The sequence below is a fragment of the Lagopus muta genome, chromosome 20 (genome assembly GCF_023343835.1).
Source record: "Lagopus muta isolate bLagMut1 chromosome 20, bLagMut1 primary, whole genome shotgun sequence".
Classification (NCBI taxonomy): Eukaryota; Metazoa; Chordata; class Aves; order Galliformes; family Phasianidae; genus Lagopus; species Lagopus muta.
This window is the reverse complement of record NC_064452.1, coordinates 6,902,176-6,924,597: the sequence shown is the minus strand read 5'-3', so window position 1 is coordinate 6,924,597 and position 22,422 is coordinate 6,902,176. Positions and strand designations below refer to the sequence as shown.

General features: G+C 42.9%; 1 protein-coding gene across 3 annotated transcripts in view; it reads right to left on the bottom strand.

Moving 5' to 3' along the window:
* The window catches only part of LOC125703064 (sphingosine-1-phosphate transporter SPNS2-like), a 122,700-nt gene that overhangs the window by 49,463 nt on the left and 50,815 nt on the right, over window positions 1–22,422 (bottom strand). For all 3 annotated transcript variants that reach the window (XR_007380758.1, XR_007380757.1, XM_048967048.1), the window contains exon 3: window positions 18,368–18,504. Coding sequence is in view for 1 of the 3 variants with exons in the window: in XM_048967048.1 (XP_048823005.1) it covers window positions 18,368–18,504 (137 nt within the window). In the remaining 2 variants the exon portion in view is untranslated. The remainder of the gene's footprint in view (window positions 1–18,367; window positions 18,505–22,422) is intronic.

The window sequence follows — 22,422 nt, the reverse complement described above, 5'->3', positions numbered from 1 at the left end:
ACAGCAAGCTGTGGGGAGGCAGCTGAGCGTAACAGATCCTGCTGCTGGGCTCCAGGACAGGCAATACCTGCAAGCACAGCTACAGCCTCCAACATGGCAGGGCACGAGCTAACACCGGCCAGATTCTGAAGGCTCTTCAAAACTATGAAGGAGCTGAACCTGCAATACCCCAAACTCTTGATTTTTTCCTCGATTAGAAGCTTTGGAGTGAAGGAGGATTTCCAAAGCTGCTAAGCACCACTCTCTCTGTTTTCCTTGTGAAAAGCATAAATCCTCACCTTGCAGCAGGAAGACAGACTAAGCCAGCTCTGAACACTTCTGAGAAACCTCGGGTTCCAATCCAAGCCAAGCTGCACACAGTTATGAAGAGATAAGACAGGAGCTTTACCTGAACACCTGAGCACTGGAACATCAGCGTGCTCAGCATTTATGGCCAGCAGGTGAAAGATTCAGTGTCACAAGGCAGCTGAGCGGGCTCCAAAACCATTAAGCTGCCCAAAGAATTATTTGCTCTTCCAGGTAAATGATAACCCATCAGAACAAGGGGAGGGACTTCGTGTTCAGTACAACACGGTCTTTTTTTAAATGGACAAAAGGGAACTGCTCATCTAATAGAATTGTCTTCGTGGCCTGTCACCCCACTTCAGCCAACAGTTCTGCAAAGTGCAGGGATCTGATTTTCAAGCCATCCTCTTCTGAGACACTTGCCATTTTCTGTGTGCTGCTGTTTGGAGGCATAGGGCACGATATTTTGATGCCTAAATACATGATGCCCTGATACACGAGCACAATCAAAGTTCTTAGAGATATAAGCAGCTTGGGCTACATTCAGTCTAATTGCAGGTGCAGAAATTACATGACACTCCATCGCAGAAAACTGTGTGCAGGGAACCCATTTCTACACATGCAGTCACTAGAAATCCTCAACTAATTGGTATTATGCTATAGATCATTTGCAAAGAACAGTGGGGATTATGAGATGTCCTTAAACATGAAAGTACTGTAAGAATAATGAGCAATTACGGGTGAATTGCAGGAAAATGACTGATTTTGTGCCTTGTGGCAAAAACTGAGCCAGAACACGGGGCTTTCATTCACAAATATGCAAAATGTCACCCAAACATCAAGATGCACGCCTCAGTCACAAAGCACACCAACATTTACCACTGACATATTTTCACTGTTGTCTGCACAGTAATCCCCTGGTAGAAAAACGTCTCTTAGTGACCCCTACAGCCACATCAAACAAACGCTTCACTGTACTCCCCGCTTCCTCTTCTTCTGACGCAGATTTTGCACCGATACCCATTTTCTGAGTGTGTGCAAGTTCCTTGTTTGCTGGCAGGGCGTTTGCAGTGCTGCTGCAATTCACATTCCTCCCATAGGCAGCACGGATGTAACAGATACACGTGGGTGTATGCAGAAAAGGCAAGGCTGTGACTCAAGCTTTTTAATTTGTGCCAGTTGCCCAACGCTAAACCACTGCACATTACTGCAGAAATACGCTGACAACGATATGTGCACAGGTACCTGGTGTGTTTGGAATGAGCAGCAGTATTTATAACATGCTGAATGACTTTAGTCATGCAGAATTAGAAAGCAGGGGGTCTGGAGGCTGTTTTTGGTTTCCTAAGAGATTCAAACCTGGATCACAAGCATGTGACAGGCAAAGCTGTCATCTGTCGGACCCGGAACGGGTACACAGCCAGCACCAGTTACACCTGTAGAATGGCAAATTCACAAACACTGGATGTTCCTCCAATCTGAAATGCCTACACAAAAATGCCCCAGGTTTGGGCTCGCCAGCCAGGATCGCTCCCAAGGCACGCACTGCACAGAGATCCCCCCCAAATGATGCTGTTAAAAGCTTCTTTTCAAACCTTCTTAATTCAGGAACATTGTGGGAAGATTTTCTATGGTGGCAAAGAGGCACTTGTTTCCATCAGCAGCACCAAAACAGAGTTCTGAATCAGTGGAATCATCTGCAAAAAGGGATGTATTTGCTCCTCTCCCCTCATTCCTCCTCCATTCACCCTCTCTGGCTTATTCCATGCTTATGTGCTCCAAATATCTTGACTATTCTCTGAAGAGCAGATGTCCAAATTAAAGCATGAGATTCTGACTTCAGACTGCAACGAAAGCAATCTTATAAAAGCAAAATCTACATACAGACACGGATGTTATCTCCACTCTGAGCTTATGTGTCTATGGATATATAGATGGGTAGTGCAGCTACTCACGTGTAATGATGAGGCACAACGTTAAAAATCTGAAATGATATTAAGGAATTATAAATCATCAGTTCTGTGTTGTGTCTTGTTTTAGAGTGCTGTAAGACTACAAAGCCAATGCTTCTTCTTATCATACTGGAAGATCTCTGGATTTTTGCCTGGCACACATTTGCTTGGTACTTACACAACAAAGTTATGCAGTAATTCATTTCAGTAAGCTAGAGCCCTCAGTATTCCATCTCCAATAAATCAGACAAAACTTAAGCTTTGTCATCTCTGAACAAGGATAGCTGGGTATCTCCTGCAGACAGAAAGTGCTCCTTTCAAAGAGATTCCTAATCTTTCCATTTTTCACATAGGAAAAGAAAATACAAACAAAAAAACAACTCCTAAATTCTTACACTGCTACTCATTTGAGCCACTGCCATACCACAAACCACTCAGAAACTGATCCCCAAACCAGCATGTATGCAATATAAACAATTGCTATTTGTGTGTGTATTTATAGAGACCCATACACCCAAACACGTGTTTCTCTCTCTTTTTGTATGTGAATATTACAACTGCCACAAACAAATGGGAACGTCAGGTATTACTCACACAGGAAGCTCTGTTCTCCATAGCTGGAGCAGAACACTTCTACCATTTCCTCTGCATTACAATTTCCCCCACATGCTTTACCCTCTTTGCTTACCCCAGGACTCTCGGTCATTTAGTGAGACAAAAAGGGCTGACACCAGCCAAATTCTTCTCCACATTATCTGCCCTCAAAAGCAGCACAGGCAGCCGAGACAGGGCACTGTGGACTGAATTTCACTGTTCCCCAAGCAGAAATTGGTATATATTGAAGAACCTCATTCCTTTCTGCATTACTTTGGAGCTCTTCTGTAATTTGTTCATCTGAGCAAACACTTCTCACTCGGGCATGAAAATTGAAAAAGCCTTAGCTTTCAGCACCTGTGCTTATTCCATTTCCATAGGTTAAGATCAGCAGCCTTGAGACTTCTGTGCCTTTTTCTCTAGGTCAGCACTAGCAAATAAAGGTTTTTGAAACATAATTATTACATCAAACAATGTATTTATGCCTTTACTTTGGATATCAGTCATATCAGAACTGTATGCTCCAAAGAGGATGACAAGCACAGCCCTGCTGCATGCGGGCTCCCAGCTCAGTTGTCTTAGGGACGCCTGGTCCATGCCAAGTGACTGCTATGAGTTCTAAGGGCAATTTTGGTTGCAAAGGTGCTCTGAGACTCCTTTATCAACCTGTGTGTTCCACAAGCAGGCTGCTGAGACACGAGGCAGGTAGGTCTGAGGCTGGAGAATTTACTCTGAAAAGCATGACTTGGTTTATATTCATATTTTCATATTGACTTGACCCTGAATCCCAAGCCCACGTCAACATTTGATGGCTTACAACATGTGACTATCCTTCATATTTAGACAGAGTTACTAATTATACATTCATACCAACTGCACAGACCACTGAGTGAGTGATATATGTCTTAATAGTCTAAATGCAGCTTTAACTTCTCTTTGTTTTTTTAATTAGTTAACAAAAGGAATTAAGCCACACTTCTCTAGAAGATTAGCCATGAGTGATAAACCGATAATCTGCCAAATATGTGTACAACTCTGAGCCACCAGATTTACCATCTAAAGAATCACATGATCCTTAAGCTTAGCTTACTACATATTAATATTTGCTTGTGAAGTAGCTTGTAAGGACTTCATGAAACTAGCTGAGTACGTGCTTCGTTCAGATTAGGGACACAAGGACCAGTAAGATCACACAGATAAAGCCAACCTAGTGCAAATTACTGGTACAAATGCACAGCACCAGTAAAAGTCATGTTTGGAACTGCTGCTGCTGCTCTAAATGAAGGCTCCACTTTGCAGCTACAGCATCTGCAATCTTCTCCTACACAAGGATACTGAGCTAACCTCCTACAGATTCTGCATTTGACTTCTCTAATGACTTTGGAACATGAAATTCCATACTTGAACTGCTTAGGCTCGCAATACGTTTGTTGTTTTGTTTTGTTTTTTAATATTATATAAATATAATATTCAGGGTTTGCATCCGTGCAAAGAAGACACGCATAAGGAAGGCCCTCCGTGCTGCCAAGGAGTCAGGATTGTCACATAAAGCCTAGGTTAGTAGTGTGGAAAGGCAATAAACTAAGGAGAAAGCATCTGGGTTGATTTTATTTCTGTGAGCTTGTAAAGCAGACTCAGCTGAACTGTAATGTAGTTACACTCCTGTACTTCTGTGGCTGGCAGGGTGTTGCACCGACAAACCCAGGGTACCACAGCAGTCCCCAGTGATCAGTCAAACCAACTGCAGACAGATAAATCTGATACACTGCAGGGGGCAGCTGACCAAGGAAAGCCCACAGAGCTCAAATGTTTCTTCAGGGGCTGCACAGCAGTGACCCTTTTGGGCAGACAGCTGCAGTGATGTGCAGGCATTTGCCCTTCCCAAGCAAAGCCCTTATTTTCCAGCCAGGCAAACAGCACTTCCTCCTGCTTTTCATTGAGAGTGGTGAGGTGCTGGAAGAGCTGCCCAGAGAGGCTGTGAACGCCCCATCCCTGGAGGTGTTCAAGGCCAGGCTGGATGGGACCCTGGGCAGTGTGGTTTAGTATGAAATGGGGAGGTTGGTGGCCCTGCGTGTGGCAGGGGGTTGGAGCTTCATGATCCTTGAGGTCCCTTCCAATCCTGGCCATTCGGTGATTCTGTGATTTTGCATATCAGGATTTTGCAGGGATGTAAGAGGTTAAAGAGGACACACCACACCCTTACCACAGGTATGCAAAGACGTAATTCACAATGCAAAAAAAAATCCTACAGGAATACATTTCTCAGTATCGGTGTTGTGACTAAGAGCATTGGATCCTGCAAACTCTCAATTTACTCCAGCTCATTACCTGAGAGTTACCAGAAGAGCTGAGCAATTGAATGAAATTACAAATGCAGGTGACATATTTGCTTAAACACCAAACAGTCCATTTCTCTGAGCCTTTCCAGCAATGACAGTCACCTTTAAGAATCCGAAAGTCTCCAGTCGAACAGGAACATTGATGTGTCATGGAAGACAAGACCATGTTAAATGATGATGATGTTTTGAATTCCGTTCCGTGTTTCAGGGATGACAAAGATTACAGCACAAGAGATAAGCCTAACATCATCTCCCAGCTCTGTGTGCCCTAATATTTCATAAATTCTGAGTACGTGCAACAAAAGCACCTGGCTTCCCACGGTGGAAACTTGCCTGCGTCCAAGCACTGGGTAGGAATGGTGTGTCATATCCAGAGACAGGCAGCAAAGTCACACAGCCTACCTTGTCATGTGTGAATGGTTCCTACTCTCTGTTAATTAAAAAAGAATTATGAAAAGCTAGAGATGGGCTGCAGATTCAATATTTGTGGGGGTTTTTTTGTACCAGTGCTCAAGAGCACGTTTTTTTCTGTTAAGTCCAGCCCAGTTTTTTAAGTAACTGATTACTCATGTGAAATGTTGGCCCTCTGGTGTCTTATTGCTCAGGAACAAGAGAAGATAAGTATCCACCATTATTTACATGTAATCCTTACTAGTCCCTCATGAGGACTGTCAGTAGAAAAAACAAAATACCATAAGGTATTGCCCCAGAAAACTATGGGACAAAAATGTTCACTGAGATGTTTCATTGGTAGGTATTTCCCTTCAGTAGGTTGGGTAAGCATTGTTTTCAGGATTTTACACAACCATTTTACACAACCAAAAGGTTATGTGGCACAGATATGGCCTAGCCCAGAATACATGCCTGGGTGAAGCCTGGTTGGTGACAGGTTGGTCAGCTTTGATGCAGTGGTGTGAGCTATTAGCACTCCAGCTTTTTTTTTCCTTAGAAGTTCATGACTACCTGCCTGGAAAACAAAACTATAAACTACTCTTCTTACCTCCACCACGACTTCTTCCCTTATCAGACATGAGTCGTGCTGGCAAGGAAGCCTGCAGGAGATGCACCGCAGTTGCTGGTTGTTTTGCCTTTTGGCCCACTGCAGAAAAGTTACTGAGCTTAGAGTCCCCTTTCTTTCCTTCACAGCATGTGTCATCACTTACACATAATTACTTTTCTCTTCCCATCCCTTCCTACTCACAACTGCCTCTTAAGTCACTCCTGCACATAACATTTCTATAACTTGTATTGGAATTAAGTTCCGCAATTTGCTCCTCTCAAACTGAACTCCTGACACCAGGTCCATCTTTCATCATCATTTCCACACTGCTCTCCTCTGCGCATGTCACAGAGTCAGAGGTTAGCTGAAGTTGGAAGGGACTTCTGGCGATCATCCCCTGCTCAACAGTGGTCAACCGCAAGAGAAAGTTCAGGACCACGTTCAGTAGAGTTTTGACTGTCTCCAAGGATGGAAAAGATACAGCCTCCCTGGGCAATCTGTTACTATATTTCACCATCTTCACTGTAAAAATGATTCTTCTTATGTTTAAATGGACTTTCCTGTATTTTGCGCCCACTGCCTCATCTTTTCACTGAGCATCACAGAGAAGGGTCTGCTCTACTCTCACTGCCTCCTATAAGATATTGGTACACACTGATAAGACCACCTCAGAACCTTTTCTCCTCTGTATCTGAGTGACATCTTGAAAAGGTTTACAAGAACATTTAGCTTCACAGTCTCTCCAACTGCAGAGCAAGATAGAGCTGGGAGGCCATGCAGCCCCCATCTTCATTTATGCACGAATGCATAAGTGTTTTACGTCCTACAGCCCTGAGTTGGATTGAGTCTTTGATAAAATGCTCTGAAAGTGAAGCAGCACAGCAGGCAGAGCCTCCCCTGGGAGCTGCGCGTTCCTCAGTACCGTTTGATAACACAGAAAAAAACCAGCAAGAATTTGCAAAGCTGCTTTCCAAAGGATGAAGGTTCATCAAAGCTCTGTAAAATAGCTTTTAGATACAGTAATAAAGGTCCTCAAGGTTTTTCCAAACACACTTGATTTCAAGAGTATACACTATCTCGGGTTCAAGTCAAAATTGTTCTTGAGGCTTTTCTATTTTCTCCTTGAATGACACCTACTTCAGCCATCTACTTGCTGCAGTAAGGGCCCTCCAGTACTTGAAAGTCTGACACTGAAAGCCCTGGCACCTCTGCATATTTCAAAGTTTGACCAAGCAGTTTAACACCGGTGTAAAGGATGATACTCATTATACAGCATATTGGACAGAGAACAGTGATAGCAGAGCACAGCTCCTGAGGATTGATGCCATTTTAGCAAAGGTAAGCTGTCCGCATCCATGGGGATTAGCTTCCAAAGCAGATCTGATTCTTTCACAGCATGAAGTGTCAAACACTTCAAAACTTCAGCTCATTTTAGATACACCCAGCAGTCCATCAATTCTCAGCTCTGTGCACCTTACCTTTGAACAACTTCCTGTTGTGAAAACTCAGCTGGTGCTCAGAGTCCACAAGGAGGACAGCAGACACTCCATCAAGGAGAAAGAGAGCTGAATACATATTTAAATATAGAACTGCAAGGGGAATGAAGCAAAGTCCACTCACCTTTTGTTGTTGTTGTTGTTTTAACTGTCTCTGGTATTTGTTAATGGCTTCACTTCTCCCAGGCGGCCTGTTCAGGCACGCTTAATTGAATGTGGAGAGTTTTATTTGGAAATGTACTTGAGATGCTGGCTGATTAAAGTGTCCTTATTTTATGAATTTATATTATTATTTAGCATATAAAAATAACCAATAAAGACTGTAAGATACTCCATTTTCCCTTCTCATACCCTGCAATCAGGAACTGAAGTGTTTAACAACTGGATACCTACAGGTAGGCTCTAAAGTGAAGCACCTAATTAAGCACCCTGGAGAAAAACAAAAACAAAACCACCCTGGAAGTAGCAAGACTCCCACAGTGCTTCCCAGAGCCAGCAGGGAGCTGCCACGTGTTCCATGGATATAAGAATCAGGGCCAAGATTTTCTTTGTTAATTACAAAGTTTGAGCATGAAATTTCCCTTCCTGCATTAAAATTGCAGTCTGTGAAATCCAACTTTCCATTATTGCCCTCCCTTCAGACTTGTGGCAGTCCTGAAAGACTTTTCTGAAACTTTCCAGGTAGGAAAAAAATAAAAAGAGTAAGCTTGAATCCCATTCTCTATCCAATTAAGTAATGTAATTACAAGATACTGGGTGATGAAGCATCGCTGCCAGGTTCTGACAATAGCCTCAGTAAAGACAAAGCCGGATTTCAGCTTACTAATTGGAAGCCCTTTCATCTGATTGACCTGCCTCTAATGTAAAAACATTACATGACACTCAAATGTTGGGATTTGTGTTCTTCTCAATTAACTTTCTTGGTCATTAATACTGCGTTTAAGACAGAAGCCTGGAATGTGTTTGGAAGGAATGTAACAGATCAGCTTGCTAGAGCACTAGAACACCAGCCAGCAGCGTGCTGCATGCACAGCTTCCTATAAAGCAGACACCAAAGAAAAGGGTTGATGTTTTCAAAGAAATCACAGGCATCATAAAGAGCCCCGTGCTGTCAGTGCTAGCTTGAACACTGACTTAGAGCACTTCTTTTCATCCTTGTGGGTCTGCTGTCAGACATAAAAAGAGGAGCCTGTAACATTTCAGATGGCTGAACAGTGGCCATTTATCCATCTTACAAAACCACTGCACGCAGACTGGCCAGAATACATCTTCTAATACTCTTCCCCCAGGAAGCTTCAGCAGTCCTGGGTCAGAAGCAAACTGCTACTTTTTGTCCCAGAACTGTGGGGTGAGACACACTAAAGAGGCACTTGCAGCAAATATCTCTGGCATTAGCCATGATCACCGTGCTGCACCTTGGGTTCGCAACAGTGGAAAAGATGCAAGGCTTTCGAGACACAAATTTTCCCGTATCAGCAGCTGGAATATCATCTGGAATACACAAAACTAAAGATATTCACAAGCAGCAGGAGCTGCCACAGGATGACTCACAAGCAAAGACTGAATCCAGGCAACCCAGCTCTAAACAAACACCCGGATTTTCAGAACAGTAAGTTACGGGCATTGGAACATAATTAACAACATCTTTGCCCTCAGTGACACCTCCACAAACTTTAGAGCTCTAACCACATTAGCCTGCTGGGCTGTTTGGGCTCAAAGATACTTTGCCTTTGGTTTGGATCAGTTTTTAAGTAGAAATTTAGTCAAATTCAACAGAGGTCTGATTCTTGGGGAGCAGACCACCACGTTCCTGTCCCTGAGACAACTGCAAAAACTCCAATTTTTCAGCACTCTTTGAAATAAGCATCAGTCAACCGACTGAGCCACCACACATGGGTGTTGTGTTTAACTCGTGTATTTTCAAGAGTAGAATGATTTTTGATAAGTCAATAAAGGATATATTGCGATGCAATAACTCGAGGCTTAAATCAAATTAGCTCAAACGAAGTTGCAGCCCCAGCACTTTTACCTGTACTGTTTGTGGCACTGACTCATAGCACATTTTACTTTGCACACGATGAAAGTTTAATACTCAGCAAGGCAAACCTCGTAGGCAACTTTGCTGAAAAACCACTGGAATCATTCCAAACTCTGTAGAGAATTTTAGTTCTTGCTTTCTTTTTTCACACTCCTCCCTGGCTTGCTGACTCAATCGAGATCCGGAAGCACAAAGCACTGTGAGAAGGGCTGACCTTTCAATAGTTTGGACTACATCTGAGATCTCATTTTTAGCATCAGATTTCCAGAGAGAAGAATTTCTTCTATTCCTTTTCTTCTTATTCACTATCTTTGAAAGGTTGTTGCATTGCTTCTTGAAGCATTATCAGTTGGCAAGGTTTTGTCATATCGTAGCTTCATTTCATTCCCTAAAGCAAGCCTATTTGACAAAATGACAATCCCATTGAACTATATTAAATGCATCTGTATGTTATGTCACTGCCTTCTCATGAGACTGCATCAGTGGCACTCAGACACGATGATCAGCACCATTCCTGGGGATTTCCCACTCAAAACCAATTACATGGCTCTGAGATTAGTAGTCTAATTCATTGCCATCTGAATTGCAAATCCAGTGTTTTGTGTGGCATTCAAAAGTCACGCATCTCAAAAGATACGCCAACACTTCAAAAGACTGACTGAGCACCTGGTGGTTGTCTCACCCTGTTGGGCAGCTCCCCTCCACCATGCTGCTCTCCACTGCCCCTCCTCAAAGAAAGAAGGGAAGAAAATAGGATGGAAAGGGTTCAAGTGTTGAGATAAGGACAGAGGGATCGCTCATTACTTACTGTCACAAGCAGAACAGACTCAGTATAGAGAGATTAATATAAGTAATATAATGTCCTCTTTTCACCTTGATACATGATCCAGGAGCCACAGGTCTTGTGGACCACTGAAGAATCACTTATGTTTCCTACAGCTCCATAGGCAATGAAGAGCTCAACCAAAATAAAGGCCCAAACCCATTCATTTGCATTGGAATACAAGCTAAAAAGGCTGAACAACACTTTCTCTCTCTTCTGCATCCTGTTTTTGAGGACAATATGCACAAGTTTCAAGACTCACCAAGGTCCTGGTAATAGAAACACTGGTTTTGTTTCCAGGTTCCCTAATGAGCTAAAACTGGATTGAATTAATTGTTTTCTTTGTCTGTGAGACATCATTAATCAAACTCTCCTGCAGCATCATGCTTCTCTCCAAGTCAAAAGCTTAAAGAACACTAGCCATAAACTGCCTCATTTACAACCACACTAAGTGCATGTCAGCTTACATCCTTAACCAAACAGTAACATTTCCCCAGACTCATATTTGAACACTCCAGTGAAGAAAGAGAGGATGTATTCCACCCTACCAATGTGGCATCATCTCCATACTCTCAATACTCCATTTTCTGGGAAGCCTGTTTCCAAATAAGCAGGATCACACGGTGCCATGCAGACCACTCTGCCTTCTGACGGTGTCTGACCCAGTCAGACTGCCCCAGTGCTGAAGTACAGCATGCAATGTGCTGCACTGCATCAGGAATGGTTGTGTTGCTCAGGTCACAACTGCTGCTACAAGGATTCTGCTAAACTGGGATTTTATAATTCCTTCCTCTCGATTTCAAGACCTGCTTGGAAGTTTTCATCCAGCATTATTTTGTGTTCAGTCTACTTAAGGAACATTTTTACTGGGATTTTGAATAAGGCTGATCTTGAGCTGCTGTAATAATTATTTACAAAGCATAAAAGCATAATACAGAAGCATTATGGAGACTTTCCATAAGACAGAGTTAAAGCAGCAAGACATCCTTTTTGTGTTTCACCAGCATGCTCTGGGGTCAGGCCTCTGCTGTAGGCTGTACACATTAACTGCCAACACAAGAAGGAATGTTTCCAAGATACACACAGCCTGGCAATGAAATAAATTTCATTTATTCCCTCTGCCTCCACTGCAAATAACTGATCAAGGTGAGATATCTACAATAAAAGCAGGCAGGATAAAAGTTGCAAGCTTCCATCATTGCTCCAAATCTATTAATGGGCAGAGCAGCTGAACCCTCCTACTGTCCAACCTGAAGTAAATTCAGCTTGCTTCATGAAAATGAGACAAAGCTGTAAAGGTCTTTAGCCTGTAAAGAACTTTCATGCCTGTACCACAGTCTCCAGCTGGTGTCTCTAAGCATCTTTCTGATCCAATCAATCAGCATCAGATGGAAGCATATTGATTCAAAAAGATGTAGGGTCTGACTCAATTCCCACAAGGACACAGAAAAGGCTCCCACAGATTTCCAAAGGAAGAGCTGAATCGGAGCAACAATCACAGGTCCTGTGATAATGATTTCAATATTTTCTGATAACCTAGATAACAAAAAAATTCTCTGAAAAAGGCACGAGCAATTATCAGGAGCCCTCACAGAGACCCACTGCAAATTAGTTTTGCCTCGAGCCCATTTCTTGATTCTCTCCCAGCACAAACCTCTGTCCACCTGCTCCAGAAAACGTCTGAGCTCCAAGGAGCAATTCTGACATTTCACTGCCTTCACTTTAATGAACAGAAGCCTGTGCAGCAGGATGCATCAGTTCAGGTGAGTTACAATGCTGAACAACATAAACAGGACAAGAAAGAAAGAGACTAGGGACAAAAACATGACAATAATCCTACACACACCTTATCTGAGCAAGCTGCACCTACTGCATCCATATAAATCTTATCTCACCTCTTCTGTCCCAGGTCAGCCAAATCAGAGGGGCCCATGATTCAAGAGCTCAAATCATTGCACTTATTATCCACTTATTTGGGCAAAATATTTCTTCTTACATGAAAACAGTTTCCTAAGCAGTATTTGATTCAGCTGTGTTGAAGATGCTAACAGACTTAACAGATATCCAGAACACCTGAATAAAATACAGCCAACAATTCACTCTCAAAGGCATAAGAAATAAAGTATTCTTTTCCTCTAATCAATCACACTGAATCCATATGAGAAAATGCAAGGGAATAAAAGAGTGCTGTTAGGTAGAAAGGAGTTAGAAAGTGATGCAGACTCAGTTCCTTCAAACCTTCTTTCTGCAGTGAAGCCTTCGTGCAGATCAGTGAAGAGAGCCCTTTCCCCGCTTTGGAGACCTTGGACCCACCTCACCTCAGCACTGCACCCCTCCTCTGCTGGGACCCACTGACCCTGGTCCACAGCAAAGTGGTTCTGCAAAAGGAAGGGCTGTAGAGATTGCTGCATCTCATCTTAACAGAGCAGAGGCAAAGCAAGGCAGAGTTGCAGCACTGTGCACACGGCTGTAACAGCAGCTCTTCTAATTTGAGCACTGACACACTGACAGTTAGAACAGCAATGCTCCTGTAGCATATTACCCATCCTAATCTCTTCCTCTGTGATTAGAAATTACACAGAGGACTATATTTTTCCTGAGCACTCTGGTAAAAGGGCAGGCATGCAGAAACCCAAATGTCAATAGTTTATGCTCATCTGTAGGGCTCCAGTGCCACATTAAGGTGTGGCAAAATACACCAGAGGCAACTAACAGCCTTTGTCCATTAGCATCCTGTATCAGCTTCAGCACAGATTTCTCTAATAGCCACATGAATGGTTAAGAATTGCAAGTGAGGGATAGGACTGAGTGGATATGCAGCAGACTTCACAATGGTGCTTGGAGAATCTATTTGGCTTTCTTTGTAGAAGAGATTTCCCTCTAACACAGTGGGATGAAACAACAAGTTATAAGCATTCCAGCAATTCATGGTGACTACAAGATAACACTCAGTACCTTCCTTACATACAAAAAAGATAGCTAAAGGCTTTTAGTTTTGTTTGCTTCTGTTTTTCAAGCTTATGCAGTAGAAGTAAGGGAACAGAAGCTGTGTGTTTCATAAATTAATTTCTTCCAGAGCACATTTTTGCTTGGAGTGAATGCTGGGCAGTAGGGGTGGGGGGTTGGTTTATGTTTACATTTTTTAAAATTAGCTCAGCAAACCATTTGATCCATAGTGCACATAATTTGCTGCTTCTCTTCCTGCACTCCTTGAAAGACAAGCTCTGGCAATAAATATAGATCTGGAAAGTCTGAAACACAAGGCTTCAGAAGCACTGCTGGCTAACTGGAATTCCATACTGGGCTATTTGCTTCCTCTTTTAGAGATAAATCAAAAGAAGAGGAAAAGAGGAAACCAGCAGTAGACATACCTATCCTGGGTAATTTGCAGGGGGTACAATAGGAAGGCTGTGTCTTGTCAGCTATCTCAACATCCAAACAGAAATATTTACCAAGGAACTGAAGGATTCAACAGCACATTTACCTTGTCATTCTCTGCTTTTTCATTTCCAAGCTTGTTCCCATCTGCAGTTCTGCTGTCTCCTAGTAAACCCACATTACCACAGCCTGGTCTTGTTGATTATTAGGTATGCTTGTTCTCCCAACCTAGTGGAGCCAAACTACTTAGCAGAGCACTTTGCTCACCCGTTAAATAGTACTGCTTTATGCTGAAGTATCTTTACTCAAGACATTCACGTGGGAAATAGCAGTACTTCCCAAGGCTGGGAGAACAGTCCGCAGCTTTCCGCCTTTGAGCTCTTTCTTGCTTTAAGAAGCTGCTGTCTGCCTGCAAGGGAGAAGGCTGCTGATCTCTCAGAACTCTGTGCTTTGAGGGGCAGAAAGGTTAGCACCAAAAACAAGGTTTAATCCAAGGCAGATTTCTGGCGAAAGAGTTCAACAGTCAGAACAGTAGCACTGTGACTAATAGATGTGGATATCCACACAGCCTCATACTCCAGATAGCCAAATGGCCTCGTGTGAAGCTGCTCAGAACAAGAGAAATCATGCAACTGGGTCTGTGTATTTTTCCCAGCGACATCCTGGGCTATAAAGCAGCTCAAGATAATCAGCCATAACACAGGCAATTGGACATTATACTCATCCAAATGCTATCTGGAGAAAAAGCCGATCGCTCACTAAAAGCAGAGTTCATATTGATGCAGGAGACAGACCAATATTCAGCTTTCTGTGCGGATGGAAATGCATCTCAGTGAAGCAACTCCATGAAGGCTGTTGTTGTACGCTCAGTGTATTTCTTTGTGCTGTGGCTCTTTTCCTGATTTATTATAGAGCACAAACCACAAATCCCAAAGTGCTTGCCAAAAACCAGACGCGTGCCAGGAGCCACAAACTACAACAAAAATGGTTTTGCAGGTGAAAGTACCAACATTTGTATACATGCAGGCGGAGAACTAATTAATAGAAATGCATTAAGTAAGTTCTAAGCAGGTGTTAGTACTTACAAACTACAAATTAAGATAAATGGATATTTTATGGAAATGTTTATAAATTGAGTTAATCTAGAGATCTGTCTAAATGTGCACTAATTGAAAATAATTTTGAATTCATGAACAAACTTGCTAATGACTTTTTATACAACCTTTCATTTAGGAAGTGCTAAATAGTGTTATGGAGGAGCACAAGTGTCAGAGTGCAGGAAGATTCTTCTTGTTGTTCTGCAGTGAGGTGGGACACCAATGCAAACTGTCAAATCACAGAATGTAACAGAACAAATATGAATTTCCCCATATCACCCCAGCCATGTTACTTCTGATGATTTTTCTTTTGGTACACAAGGAATCAGTGCACTGTTGTTTTCAATAACCACCATCTCCTATATACTCTGGAACTATCTCTACATTTTAGACTGATTTTTTTCCTTCTATGAAGGCCTGTTATCTGGTGGAGGCTGAGATTCATTCTTCAATCATTTGACGTTCATTAGTCCTGTTAAAGTGCCAAGATCCTCGGTAACAAATAATGAAGGATATTTAATAAGTGGTTACAAAGCTTAAAGCAGTGCTCCCCAGCAAATGCACATCTACGTAACATTCAGAGCCAATCTGATGTTTTATCTGACAGCATTCAGTCACTATCTTCTTAATCCAAACAATATGAAATAGCATTTCAATAGAAGCCCAGATAAAGTATTTCATTGAGTTCCATTCTTTCCTTCAGATCAAAAGATACCTCTGAGGTAGTTTCTCTTCCCATGTTCTTTTCTTGTCATGTGGGCATTTCTTTATTGCACAATTTGACAACAGGACAGATATGAATGAAAATATCCTTTTCTGTGTGCTTGTTTCCACAACAAATGAGAAATAATCTAAATCTTCCCTCACACTGAGGCATTTTGATCGCTTTCCTTTACATGTGCAAATGACATCCAGGAACTAATCAACACACTGTCAGAAGCTCTTACAGTCTGTGGGCTTTCAGTGTCCGCCAGAACTGTAGCTGCTTTCTGCCTCTGTTAAGCTGTCTCCTTCCATCTACCCTCCAAATCTGCACTCTGTGGATGTGCGCTCTATTAATTACACAGAGACAGCATTCACAGGGCACTACACATTCTCAAAACTCGAAGAAAGGCAATCCCTGAAGATACAGTTTGCTGTTTCTATTGAATGACTGTCGTTTCTTGCCTCTTTCTGTATTTCTGTTGTCACTGCATAAAGGAGTTTTCTGTACAGTGTTCTGTGGGCTCAGCCTGCTCCAACTTGCTCTTTCTAGCCAGGCTTTCCATGCTGACTTGGATTGAGCACACATCTGCTGACAGTAGCCTCACTACTACTTTTATTTGCATCAACAGGTTTTTTTTTTCATATTTCAGCACATATTTCAGCATGCCAAACACACATACTATCTTAAAAAAATGTTGAGAGAAAAGCTATTGTTTCACTCCTTAAATGATTTCTTAGAAGGCAAAGATCAGGAAAAGTGCCTAGTTAGCCACTGCACAAAGAAGAAGATTGCATCAGCTTTTCTTTGACTCCTCACAAATGTTTCAGGAATTCACCTTCTTCAGTGTGGCACGCCTTCCCAGTTAGTGACCAGACCTCCAATAAAGATACTGAGGTGGGAGGGATGCTGTGTGAGGCTGGGATTGTGCTTATCACCTCGTTCATCTGCTGCAGCCACTGGGTGGAGAACATCACACAGCAGCTGCAAAATATATCATGATATCCTGGACTCGATAGCAAGGAGCTGGGATTGGGATCTCTGGTTTAATGCAAAATGACTCTGGAAGAGCTGAGGATTGTGGGGGACTTTTCTAGATATTGGCAGTTTGTTTCCAAGGTTGTAGTTTGGATCCAGAGTTAGTGCTCATGTAAATACAGGAGAAATTAACAGGCTGGGCCATTCTGACCTTGTATTTTTTGACCTTCAAAAAACTGGAATCTGGATTTCAAACACAGTCCAGTTTTACATGCATTACTTTCGTAGGCTACAAATATGACATTTTCATGCTGATCTCCTGATTACTAACGAGCTCATGCATCAGTCTTTGAACTGCTTTAGCTAGAAAGCCCCAAATCCTTAAACTAAAAGTCTCTGAAAATACAGATGACATTGGTCCACTTCCAGTACCTCGTGTCTACTCCTCTCCCATCTGTAACTGCAGAACTGGATCCATTACGGAGAGACTGCTGAGAACCTGAGCACGAATGCACGTCTGTAACCTGAGAAGTGCAGCTGATTTTTTCAAAAAGCTCTTGCCTCTCCTTTGGGCTACAATCACAGCTAAATTTGCAGAACGTTATGAAAAGAAAGTTTAAAAAAAAACCCAGAATGTAAAAATGTGCTTCGTTTTTGCTAGGAGATGGTCTTTCTCTAGAAAGGGTTCTTCTTGGATAATTATAAACCAGAACCATCTATTGGAGTTAAAGGCTTCTACATTTGGCCATGGACATACTTTATTTAGAAATTTAGCAACTATCTGACATGAAAGCCAGACAAACACTTGAGTGCCACTGCCTGTTTTAGGTAGAAATTTTCTGTTTTTAGAAACTACAGAGCATGTGTGTGGGCAGGAGAGAGCAGGGAGGAGAGGCTTAGGATGTCTTTCTTGAGGCGTGACCCAAATGCTACAATCTGTGGAACGCAGCTGGGCAGAAGGAGAGAGGAAGGTCCCTGCCTCCCTTGGGGAAATCGCTCTGGTGACACCAGGAGCTGATTTGTCTCTCCAGGAATGTTGCCATCCACCACAACTCAACCATCTCTATAATTTGATTTAAAAGGGGATGTTCTTCCTCAGAAAATGCCAGATAACTGTTTCTTTCAAGAGCCTCTTATAGGCAAGGAAATGAACACAATGAGGAGTCTTCAGAATGGAGTACTGCGGCTGTCCTGAAAACAGGTGAGGGATGCTGTGCACAGCCTGTCAGTCCCACCATCAGCTCCCCAGACATATCCATCAGTTAGCATAAAAGGAGCTAAAATTCTGGTTAATCTCCATGCTGTCATCCACCCCTACTGTCTCTGATGGAAAGGAATCAAATTGGATGCATTTTGTCATGCCACATACCATAAGCAGAGTTCCCAACTAACTCCAGTGACTTCTGTTGTGATACCAGAAGGCATTTTTTTCAACTCAGTTTTAATAGCCTTTTAAAGCTTCTTTAGGATCTCCCTGAAAGCAAAGCCCTTACGTCAGCGGAAAGTGTTGCTTCACCACGCTTCACCTGTTATTTTTATGGATATTTTTAAGACCAAAGATTTCACAGTTCAGTCACACAGATCGACTTGACCCCCAGGAAGTCAGATAACACACGGCGTGTTTCTAGGAGCACGTTGGCCAGCATTCAGAGCACTCTGCTAAGTGTCTTTGTAAAGATCTTACCTGCTCAGTGATGAAGGAGCTTGAAAAAGTGACAGCTGACCAAAAGAAGATCCCACAGCTGAGAATGATCTTTCTGTTGAAACGGTCACCAAGGTAACCAAAGATAGGCGCTGCCACCATGAAGCTACAGATGAAAACTGCAAAGGAAAGAAAAAGGAAAGAACCATTTAATAAACACAAGGCCAAGAACACGAAAACTAATTCTCTGCAAACCAAATCCTCCAGAGAGCAGTTCCATTTAATTGGATGTGCTGCAGCCCTGGCTTACAAAGTTACGCAGTCTGACAGGACCGCAGCAGTTGGTGTTTCCTTAATCAAACAGTTATTTTCATTCCCAGAGAAACTTCAGAGCAGTGAACTTGTGCTACATCTGAAAGCATGAACAAAACCAGGGCAGAATAAAGGAAGAGCTTCTGCTCAAACATCACTGAGAAGGTGAAGCGAAGGCTGGAAGGAATTTCAAACAGAAAGCAAGCCAAAGGCTCCTTGTTGGCTCCTGCAGCAGAAAGAGAGAAACAGTCCACAAAAACTGAAGATCTTTAATCTGTTCTATCATTTTATGGCAACTGTTAATATTACTGAGGCACCAGCCCTGCAGTCAGACAGAAAACTCCAGTCTCCTTATTCACCAGCACTGAACTTGTACTTAAACCCACCGCTTAGTAACTATTTCACTGACAGAAATAGCTCACAAACAGGCCAGGGATGTCCAGCTGAAAGGGAAAGTTTCCCTTTCCCCCACGCCTCCCCTCAAAACCACAAAGCATTAACTGAGGACCTTCTGGCATGCAGGAAAGAGCCTCCTGGTAGAATATCCTCTGTAAAATCTCCTTGACTTCTTGTTCACTCCTCCAGCCAACACCAAACCACCTGTTTAGTGACACCACAGAAACACCCGAAACAAGGCACTCACAACACACCTACAGTTAATTGGAAACTTTGCATGAATTGTCAGATCTTAAGCTGATTTCATGTCTGCCCACGTTAGAGATTTGGATGAATGCAACTACGCTGCTTTTCCTGCTATTCGGTTACTCCAGGATAAATTTTAGCTTTCTGGGTTTGGTGAACCCAAGTGGGTGGGACATGGATACCTGGAGACCCTCCTTTGGTCAGAGAGTTTGGGCTCATGTTGGGCTGTTCCACTTCTGCCACTGCCCAACCTCAGTCATCTAATTCATTAGCTGTTAAAGGGTGGGAGGAAATAAGAAAAGAAAGGACAAGAGGAGGATGCACACTCCCTCAACTGGAACGTATGTATAAAATCAAAGTAGTCACAAGTAATGAATTTTTCATAGATAGCAATGCATGAAAGCCCAAGAACATGCAGAATGCTAAACTATGATATGATCTACATCTCTTCTTTTTTAATATATGAAGAAGTCAAAGCTGCTTTACAAATTATATCCATCCATTTGCATATATTTTGTGAGGCACACAATTGTTGCACATCAGCTTTGCACTGTGATGTTTATAGTGGGAATTACAGGGTTTTTTTTGTTTTGTTTTGTTTTTTTTACATTTACAGTTAAATAAATAAACAGAGAAATGAAGATACCAGAAAGAAGTATGTGCAGCACTCTGTCACACCCATTTCAGCTGTATTGCTGCAGACAATCTCGCTGTTTAGCTGGCACAAACTCTGGCTCACAAACCTCAGCCCTGCGAGGCTCTAATTGCACTGGCCCCAGTCCAGTCAGGCACTTCAGCACATGCTTATATTAAGCACTTTAGAGTCGTACACTGTGATTAAATGCTTTCCTGAGTGAACACCAATGTGCTCGACACCTTGCAGAGCTGGTGCAGCAACTGGCACAGTGTGACTGCTTGCTGGGGATGAAGGGCAGAAAATGACTGTGTGCCCATCGCAGTTTGACTTTGACCTTGGAGGGATGCTGGAATTCATTCCTCTCACAATCAGATATCGTGCCATTTGTATGATGTAAAAAGACATAAAGCTAAAAGAGCTTCCAAGGGAAAATTAGAAACATTCAAGTCAGCATCCGAACATTTCAAATACCGAATAACCCGATTAATTCAGATTTGAGACATAGTGGGGATGATTCAAAATTCACATCGATCAGTGGGACTGTGAGCTTCGGTGACCTCTGGATGATAAATGCAAAGTCTAATTCTGGATTTGGACAAAAGTAGGAAAAAAACACGAATGTCCTCTTTCCAATAAACTGAGAAAAGTTCATCCAGGGCCTCTCCAACAAATTACATCCTGCTTTTACTCAGCTCTCTTTGGAGAATTTATTTTTGGAAGGTTCTGTTCCGGAGAGCCGGGAGCTTTGTCACCAGTGAACAGCCAACTTGACAGCTCCACAAGGTGTAAAACGAAGGGACAACAGAACCTAATAAATAACAGATAGTAGAACACAGCTGTCATAATAATAAATGCAATTGAGATCACAGTATTTATGACCCAAATATGCATCAAAACATTGATTGATTCAAATAAATGCAGAAAATGATGGCTGTGCGATCTGTCAAAAGGATTTGCCTGTTATAGGCATTTCCCGTGAATCAATTTTTGCAATTACTCCTGCAGATGACAGATGAGATTCCTGATGGCCAGACACAGGCTCTACAACAAACAAGAAGTCAGTCTGTACTCCTACAGCCCGGGATGGCTGAGCTGAGGTGAGTGGATCAGGGCATGTTACCAGGTGGGATGGAAAGCTGAGTAACTCTAGGCCAGAACTCTGAGGTTCTATGAGAACCAAACACTATGAAGCAGAGATCTTATCTGGAAGACAGAAAATTGCCTGTGCGTTCAGCTGGGAAGAGGGGCAGCAGAAACTAGATTAATTTGCAGAGAAAGGAGGCCGCAGCATAACGCAGAGGGATGTGTTCCAGTAAAGCAGCCTGGCACGTGTGCCAACTTCTTCCTAGCTAGCTCCTATGCCCTCCTCATCAGCATTTTGTGCTCTTTGTACTCACGGACTCCCAATTAGTACCCAAGTGACACTACCACAGCTGCTGCTCCAGATCAACCCACTGCCACAAATCCTTTACGTAAGTAGTGAGCTATGACAGGAGCTGGCATTTCATTTGCCTCTTCCTAATCAACAGCTCCTCTTCCACTTACACTTAAAGCCCTCTTAGAATATTACCAACTCTTGAAGAGACATATAGAGCAAGCCAGGGCAATTAAAAATCCACTGGGATTTGGGATGAGCTCCTGAGGAAGAAGGGATTGCATTTAGAGCAGCCATGGGCAGACAGAGCTACATCAGTCACCATTATGTGTGCCGTACTGCTAATTTCTCTCGGTAAATGATGTCCAGCTGTGCCAGCGAACGTGGCTCAGTCCCAGCGCTGGGTGCAGCCCAGATACATTTCTGCAGAAGCAAATTATCGTGTGAGCAATGGATGAATAAATAGACACGTAATGAATGCCATCCCAGGAGGGAGGTTCTGTTAAGTACAGGTATTCTCTAAAGGAGATCATACTCGTCCTTATGCCTCCTTTGTGGCTTAGCCACTAAACTGCCGACTGCGGTGAGAATGCAGGAAGAGTGTAATTGCCCAAACAGGATGGCTTAGTGTCTATTTCTGCCTCTGAATGCTTGTCCCACCCTGTACAGGTGCACGGGAACCTTCACAGCCAGCACTGCCCAGCTTCACTGTGTGTGACTGGAATGACAAAAATTTGTGGCATCCAAAAAAAATTCACCTTATATTCCCTTCCCTCTCTTCTGCCCAAACACACCAGAGAAAGAAAGCATCCTCCCCTGCATCTATTGCCCACATTTCTCCTCTTTCTCCTCCAAACAAATATTTGCCAACTTCACTCTACAACTGTCCCTGTACTGGCACTGACCCATCAGCTTTCCACCCTTTCATTCCTAAGGTGTTGCTGCCTCTCTCCCCATTGCTCTTTTCCTACACTGGCTGATCAGCCCCTTGTCTCAGAGCATGGCTTCTCTTGCCAACAGCTCATCCATTTGGTGTAGCCAAGAGGGAGCAGAGGCACTGATGTGGGCACATGCAGAGGCTGCATTTTCTGTTACTGGAAGGTTAAAAACAGCACTGCCATCTCCCAGAAA